The sequence below is a fragment of the Saccostrea echinata genome, unplaced genomic scaffold (genome assembly GCF_033153115.1).
Source record: "Saccostrea echinata isolate AGI-Se365-2 ecotype Australia unplaced genomic scaffold, CSIRO_AGI_Sech_v1 ptg000042l, whole genome shotgun sequence".
Classification (NCBI taxonomy): Eukaryota; Metazoa; Mollusca; class Bivalvia; order Ostreida; family Ostreidae; genus Saccostrea; species Saccostrea echinata.
Window position 1 is genome coordinate 4,254,530 of NW_026889791.1, and position 8,411 is coordinate 4,262,940.

Genomic DNA, 8,411 nt, shown 5'->3' on the forward strand with positions numbered 1-8,411 from the left:
GAAAATTATTTTGATAAAAAACATTCTGATTGTACACACAAGTACTCTGAAGTTGACATTAAAAAGATGCTTAAGTTTCTGATTGGCAATATCTTTGTGGTTTTTGGAGACCAGATCTTTCAACAATCTATTGGAATTTCCAATTGCGCCCCGTTATTAGCAGACCTTTTTTGTATTCATATGAAGCAGAATTTGTCCAACATCTTATACGTGAAAAGAAGAAAACACTTGCTGTCGCCTTCAACCCGACATTTAGATATATTGACGACGTATTGTCAATTAACAATGGTTATTTCCATTCTTATGTCAATATGATATATCCCGGTGAGCTTGAGATAAAAGATACTACAGAGTCTGACACATTTGTTTCATATTTGGATATTTTACTTGAAAAAGACGTTAATGGTAATCTAACAACCAAGCTTTATAATAAACGTGATGACCTTAACTTTTCAATCGTCAACTTCCCTTACTTATGCAGCAATAAACCTTCATCACCTGCATACGGGGTTTATATCTCTCAGTTGATTCGATACGCAAGAGCATGCTCTACGTACGTACAATTTCTTAAACGAGGTAAATTATTGACAAACAAGTTGATGAAACAAGAATATCAGCAGTCTCGTTTAAAGTCATAATTTCGTAAGTTCTATGGTCGACACAATGACCTTGTCAGCAAATACAATTTATCATTGAGTCAAATGCTGACTGACGTTTTTTATACTAATTGTTAGGCCATTATTTACACACTGAATTGTCGACGGATTTTTCTGTTATTTCCCGATCATGACAAGGAGCACACGGCGGGTGTGACCGGTCAGCAGGGGATGCTCACTCCTCCATGGCACTTGATCCCACCTCTGATGTTTTGGAGGTCCGTGTTTGCTCTGCACCTATTTTGTAATGTTTAATGGACTTTTGAGCTTGAATACTGTTTGTTATCTACATATACATGTATTTCATTGATTCCATAAATCATCAACACTTGATTCAGTAAATAATTGATATTTATTTCATTTCATCAGACACATTTTTTTAAATTTTCTCTTTAAACAACTTTTTCTTTTCCTTCCTTGGGCTCTTATTTCTTCTTACCAGACAAATTTTTCGTCGACCTAAAACAAGTCAAATGTATAAAGTTTAGAAAATAAGGATTAAAAACTTTCATTCACACAATTAAGAAAACAAAATAAAATTGGGTGTAGAAATTAATAAGCATAACTTTTTACCTTAAAATAATCTACACTAAATAAGAAGAGTTTTCTAGGCCCAAACAGTCCATCATCATCATCATCATCATCATCATCATCATCGCTATTGTCTTCACTACTTTTGTTGTCCTTCAGAAGCTGGGGAAGAAATGAAGAGTTGCTAAATGTAACCATTTATCTTTTCTAAATACGATAAATAAAATTACATGTATCTATCTTGAGAAAGAGAGCAAAGAAATATTATATTTAGAACACCTTGAAGAATTTTAGGTAGTTGCCTTTAGTTTGCCTTTGTTCTACCTATTACAGCTGATAATTATTTAAGGATTGTAAATTAATAATTCTAATACCTCTTGTATAACTGTTATCTTCCTGATGTCTGGACTCTCCTGTTTCCTTCCTCCCTCACAACTCTCTGGATCTGTTTCCTTCTGATCTTCTATAACTTTCTGCTTAACTGCCACCTTATTTTTCTCTGCTTCCTGTCTGGATAGAGTCTCATTTTCTGGGTGATCTTGTTTAAGAAATTCATCACTCTCTGAATATGCTATCTTCTTCTCTGTAGTTTGTGTCGGTGCTTTCAGTGAATCTGTGATATCTGAAGGACTTTGCTCTACTGTTAACTCCAGCTCTCCTGAATGTTTTTCCTTTCTGACAACTTGTGCATGTACTAACTCCAGCTCTTCTGAATGTTTTTCCTCCGTGACAACTTGTGCAGGTGCTAACTCCAGCTCTTCTGAATGTGTTTCCTCCGTGACAACTTGTGCATGTGCTAACTCCAGCTCTTCTGAATGTCTTTCCTCCGTGACAACTTGTGCATTTGCTAACTCCAGCTCTTCTGAATGTCTTTCCTCCGTGACAACTTGTGCATTTGCTAACTCCAGCTCTTCTGAATGTCTTTCCTCTGCGACAACTTGTGCATGTGCTAACTCCAGCTCTTCTGAATGCCTTTCCTCTGTGATAACTTGTGCAGGTGCTAACTCCGGCTCCTCTGAATGTTTTTCCTCCATGACAACCTGTGCAGGTGCTAACGCCAGCTCTTCTGAATGTTTTTCCTTCATGACAACTTGTGCAGGTGCTAACATCAGCTCTTCTGAATGTTTTTCCTCCGTGACAACTTGTGCATGTACTATCTCCAACTTTTCTGAATTCTTTCCTCCAGTGACAACTTGAACATGTGCTAACTCCAGTTCTTCTGAATTCTCGTCCTTCGTGACAACCTCGAGTTTTATATTCTGTTGTCCCTCATTAGGAAGTTCTTTCTTGTTATATTTTTGCACATTATTTTTTTGTTCTTTTGATGTTGGTTTGACAGCCTATAAACATAAGTGTAAATGTACACTGTACATGTACTCAGTATTTCTATATTCTTTTTCATTGATAACATTTTATCATTTAATTTTGTAATATCTGTTCCCATACCAGCTTTGATTTAAAACAAAATTCATGAAATAAAAAGAAAGTATCTGAGAAATTTACATATATGGCGTTTACGTTACCTCTTGTTTTATTTTCCGAGGATAGTTTCTTCTTTTTACTGCAGTGTTTGCAAGCTTTTTTGTTTCGTGTCTTCTTTCACTAAAATATTAATATAGCTCTTTGTATTACACCCAAACAGGGTTAGGATTTTTATTCTTCATTATTATTATTAAACCTTATAAGGTTTATCTTTCGGATCCTTTTATTACAAAAACTGAAGATTCACAAAACAATTGGGGAAAAAACGGTTTTTGGATTATTTTGAGATATACAAACATGTATTTCATATCAGAGAAAGAGACTCGTCTGATCTTCTGTAAAACGAAAACTAGAGCTGAAAATTTAAGGACGTAGGATACTCAAAAAGCATGTTATAGAAATTTGTAAAACAGCTTGTATGGGTTTTATTTCAGGTAAAAACATTTTTTCGCGAAATTTACCTATCAAACAAGCTTTTTTTTTTTTTTTAATTCTCTTCAAATTTTTACTTTTGTGTCTATATATAATAAGAAAAATGAAATTTCTTAAATTAGAATAAATGAAAATTTATTGCAATTTTACCAGGAACAAATTGATTTGAATCTAAAAACAACAAAATACAAGATGCTATGATAAAATCACACTTTCACAAGATTTTGGGCAGCATAGACTTCAAAGAATGTTACACAAAATTGCGTCCCTTACCTGAAGTTATTTACATGTATCTGCTGTCTACTTCTACGAGTCTGATCAAGTCGGTTTTTCTCCAAGTTAAAACTCCGCTCTACAACATTTGCTCCCTATAAACAAATTGAAGCATAAAAAATATGATAAAAGACTAAAAGTGTATATTTTTGTTTTTATTTCATTGTTTTCATTTAAAACCTGTTCTGATTAGGTAAGACAGATACAACATGGTTCATTTTATCTAGATGCTGATTAATAATGGAGACTACCAAAATTACACATGGACACCAATAAAATACCTGTCAACTGTATAAATCTGAATAGACTGAAATACCTCATTTCTTCTCTTCTCCTCCTCTTCTACCCTCTCAGCCCAGGAGTAGTCGAATTTTAAAATCTGGAGCTTTGTTCTCTGAAGGTAAAGATGAACACATGTACATAGGAAAATGTGTAGAATACATTTATGTGATATATGTACACACCGATGAAGTGTTGTGGATTTTATTAATGTAAAATCGCGTTTAATTTCACGGTGTAACTCAGACTGCACTTACCCAATCTCTAACCGGTTCATCTCCAAAATTGAGAACTGTTTCTTCTCTGCGAAGAGAAATACAACGTTATAGGAAGTCTCAGAACTTCATATAAGAAAGCGGAAAATATGTCAGAATAACTATAAGTGCTGAGAAACAGTGACAACATTAAATCTGTACCTGCTCTTGTCAATGTTTTTGTTTCCAGTTTCTTCTCCTGTAATCTCTTTATTTAGCATTCTTTCCATTTCTTCTTGCTGCTTTTGCGTCTGAAATATCAAAGTTTAAATAGCCATATTTGCAACTTACCTGGACAACTACTTTCTATTCTATTTTCCCCCGTAGAACGCTAATTATAAACTTTATTTAAAAGTATGTAACAAGTATTCTAATACTGAAATCATTTGTATTTCAAATAAAAAAAATCATTGACATTTTTTTCCCTTATAAAAAAATTTTGCAGTGAAACTACTACGCATTTTACTCCGTATATTTACCTCCTTTAGCCTCTCATGCTCTTCAACGGCATCAGCCCAACTATAATCAAATTTTAAGATCTTCAGCTTTGAGTCCTGAAAACAATCATTTAATGGGTAAACAAACATATATCTCTAAAATTCAAAACGCAGAGGGGTGATAGAATGGATACAAAATAAAGACATATTCTGAAAACCTGTATTAATTACAAATGAATACCCTCCCTCTTTCAATAAAAAGCTTGCAGAAATGAAGATCATTCGATCCGAGATAAAGCGTAGTACATATTTTATGCGTACATGTACATTTTTTGGAACTTAGCTTTTCATGTAAATCAAATATATATTTTAATTGACTTAAAAGCGTTCTACAACTATGCGTAGATCTAAATTTTACAAGAAATCTAAATCAGTTTAGTTAATATTTGTATGAATGCCCACTTACAACATCTGTGACAGCATCCTCCCCAAAATCTAAAATCTCATCCATATCCATGATTGCTTGCTACAGAAAGAAGAAACAAATACATTTATCAGAAATATGAAATTACATGATGTAGATAGTAATGAAATACATGTATATCATCTAAAAAGAATATTGACAAGAAGACTAATAGCTACGCTCTGGATTAAAATTACCTTCTACTTCTAAGCTCAACACTGTTTGTTTTGTTGTAGTGATGATTGTTACGTCATACTGTTTGTGACGTTTGATCTCGTGATAATGTAATTATGACGTCAGAATTAAAGAAAAAGTTATGAACATTTTTCTAAATACATCCAACATGAAATATGATAGGAAGGTTTTTTAAGACTGATTCGTGTAATAATGGCAATAATGGAATTAGGACAATAAAGATTTTTTTGTTTTAATTATTCTGGGGGAGGGGGAGGGGGAGGGATTCTTGGGGTGAAATTTTTCAATTCTTTCAGTCATTAAATTCTGGTAACGTCAATGAATTCTCATCGTCACAAGCCACGGGTTTTTTGTCCATTTTATTTCCACAATTTTGTGGAAATTGAAAGTACACAAAACCCGTGGCTTGCGACGATGATGAATTTTAAGTTCTATGTAACAATGCTGCATTAATATCAATTAAATCCTTGATTTACAAATAAAGGTAACTTTAAAAATTACAAGGTTGAATATTAAATAACCCTTTTTATGAGTTGATATTCAAACATAATGTACTAAATGGATATATAATGGCAAATACAGATATTTTTTTTTTTTTTTATAAATATGCAGATGCGTACCAGAAGATCAACTCTGCGAATTCAATTGCTTTTTTCAAGATTTCCATTTTTTTTTTAAATTGTCGAATGCTGGATAATTATCTACGTATTTATTACTGTCTATTCCAACACCGAACTCTTACATTTAGCAACAAAAACAACAGCAGCAACAACAAAAAGTTTTAAGATACGTAGGAACAATAATCTACTCACTTTCTTCGCTCGATCGGCCTATGTTTGGTTGTGAAGTCTGTATAATTGTGACGTCAAAAATAATAAGCAAACACCCTCCAACGTCACAATTAGCCATAGCAAAAATTAATGTTTTCCTCCATGTTCCTCAGAGTAGTCATAAAATAAAAACATGTAAAGGGCCCAGAAAAGACACAACAAATCCTATTCCATTCACGACAGTCCAAGCATCACTAGAATGAACTTTACATTGTAATGATCTCTTAAAGTTAGTAAACAGTGCTTAAAATTAGATCATCAAAGTAGAACAAAAGTAAAATCCCAAATCCTTATTTATTAGAAGAAAGAGTTAAGCAGTTGGTAAAACTTAGGAATTTTTTTTATGAATATCGAGGAATTGGGAACTTAATTTTTTTCTTCTGTCCAAAGTTCAATTTCCACCTCAATCTGCGTTCGGGAGAACAGAAAATTTAGAACTTTTGACTGCAACAGCAAAGTATTTAATATTTATAAATTAAAAAAAAAGGTTACGAAAAATTAATCGGATTAATTCATACTATTAAAACATATTTTCTTGATGTGGATTTCATCGTTTCTTTTTCAAGAAATCTGATTCAACTATTAGTTTTTAGAAACTTATAATAAAAAATCCTAGATGATTATTATGCATCAAATATTCTATGATAGGAAGCGTTTGTCACCCTCTGTTGAAATACAATTTCCACAGACTAGGAGAGGTTTTAAATTATATCTGTTTAGTACTGCGGCAATAACATTGACTTATTTACATGGGTGAACAAAGATTATGTCAAATGAAGCAGACCCATAGGAAGCAATTTCAGTTTGGGGGGGGGGGGGGGGCAAGCAAACATTTTCAGTTGGGGAGGGGGGGGGGGCTACCAAAAAAAGCATATAGAAGCTATGTTTTCTGTAGTACTCTATATATCGGCAAAATTATTGGGGGCCCCCGTGTCCCCCCCCCCCCCCCGTTTCCTACGACCATGTGAAGATTATTAATTAAGCCAAGTGAACATTTATTAGAAGTGAAAACCGTATTTGAAAATACACGTCACGTGTTTCTGCAGTACAATATAGGTATATGCATGAATAGTACGCAACATAGATCTCTCTCGCACTAAATCCCCCCCCCCCCTTCAATTCTTAAAACTGAGGATAATTATAACATTTTTCCTTCTTAGTTGCCATAAAATCAACATTTTTCTCTTCATCAAACTTGATCAATATTAATAAACTTTAATTCTATTAGATTAGTACAATTTTAGGTAATTAAGATAATGCATTTTTTTAAAAAATAAAAACTAATTCATTTCATAAAGTAGCAAGAAATTATTACTGTAACCAGTGCTATGATGTCTCCATGGTTACTATTAGACAGCAATAACTTAAAGGGGCATAGACACAGATTTGAAGTTAATATTTTCTCAAATTTTCTGTATCGTATCATGACTTATATGTTGCTATAGCATTTCACAGGGAAATATAATCAAAAGCTTATTTTATCTGGAAATTATTGAAACTAAGTTTTTTTTATGATATTTCCGTGTGAAATGCTATAGCAACATATAAGTCTTGATATTATACAGAAAATTTGAGAAAATGCTAACTTCAAATCTGTGTCTATGTCCCTTTAAGGCTGTGTTACAATGTCTTACAGATATATATTTAGCAGTAATGATTCTCCATGACTTTCCTAAAGATGGTATACTAATTGAAATTTATGTCTAGCTATGCTGTGTTACAATCGCAACCATACTTATTTTTACAATGCACATTGTGATAACCTATTACGAAAAATCAAATACTGCTGTTTTTTCTCTGCCGTTGGTAATCGAGTTTTCTCATGAAATACCTAGCATTTGTCAATATAGAGCATTTTTTAGCATATAAATAGTATACCAAATAGAACCATGTTTACGACATATTTAAAAATTGATTTACACGTCATCAAGGTACATGTACATGGCTGTATTACATTTTCTGAAGTGGTCAATTTGGTTTTCTCAATCTTTGTAAGGCTCTAGTAAGATTAAAATTTGCTAAAAATCTCAACTTTCAAATTGGTTACCATGGAACCAAGACACAGAGCAACCAAATTTTGTTTGTCCTATGTTTCTTGTGTCAAGTCCTAATAACAAGCAAAATTTCATCAAAATCTGCATAAATGCGCCACGCATATCAAAAATAGTTCAAGTAATTACAGAGGCTGATTCTTTTAAATATGAATGTAGCTTCAGGTAGTAATTATGAAAAGACTGACCTTTGCTAATTAACTAACGACAACAACGATTTTCAATAACTTCACAAATAATTTATTAAAATAAAGATCATACATGTAGAAAGAATTTATTAAAATAATTTATGACAAAGTACAAAAAAATAGTACACAAAAAATATAGTTTGTCTACACTACTTGACAACACAAGCTTTTTTTTTGTTCTAAGCAGAGGATATCACAGACATTAAACTACTGCTACAATTCACTGTTAATGGAAACCGTCAGATATAAGCTTCAGTGTTGAAATTTCAGATAAGTTTATCACATTCTAAAATCTAGCTGAATTTGGGTTTTCCAAGTAAAAGCACCATGTCCACATTTA

At 32.7% G+C, this 8,411-nt stretch overlaps 1 protein-coding gene across 1 annotated transcript; it reads right to left on the minus strand.

The window, feature by feature from the left end:
• Positions 1–1,091: 1,091 nt before the first annotated feature.
• LOC133201047 (glutamic acid-rich protein-like) lies at positions 1,092–4,861 on the minus strand. Its single transcript, XM_061336850.1, has 9 exons — positions 4,811–4,861; positions 4,387–4,461; positions 4,070–4,158; positions 3,911–3,956; positions 3,691–3,768; positions 3,389–3,469; positions 1,562–2,527; positions 1,230–1,349; positions 1,092–1,115 (listed from the first exon to the last, which is right to left on the minus strand). The coding sequence occupies exons 1-9, from the start codon at positions 4,859–4,861 to the stop codon at positions 1,092–1,094; spliced, it is 1,530 nt and encodes a 509-aa protein (XP_061192834.1).
• Positions 4,862–8,411: the final 3,550 nt, after the last annotated feature.

Coding starts and splice junctions, on each gene's coding strand:
- LOC133201047 (XM_061336850.1), bottom strand. CDS start 4,861: ATGGATATGGATGAGATTTTAGATTTTGGGGAGGATGCTGTCACAGAT. Junction 3,769..3,910: donor ATGAACCGGTTAGAGATTGG/GTAAGTGCAGTC, acceptor CTTTACCTTCAG/AGAACAAAGCTCCAGATTTT. Junction 3,470..3,690: donor AGGAGAAGAGAAGAAATGAG/GTATTTCAGTCT, acceptor ATTTGTTTATAG/GGAGCAAATGTTGTAGAGCG.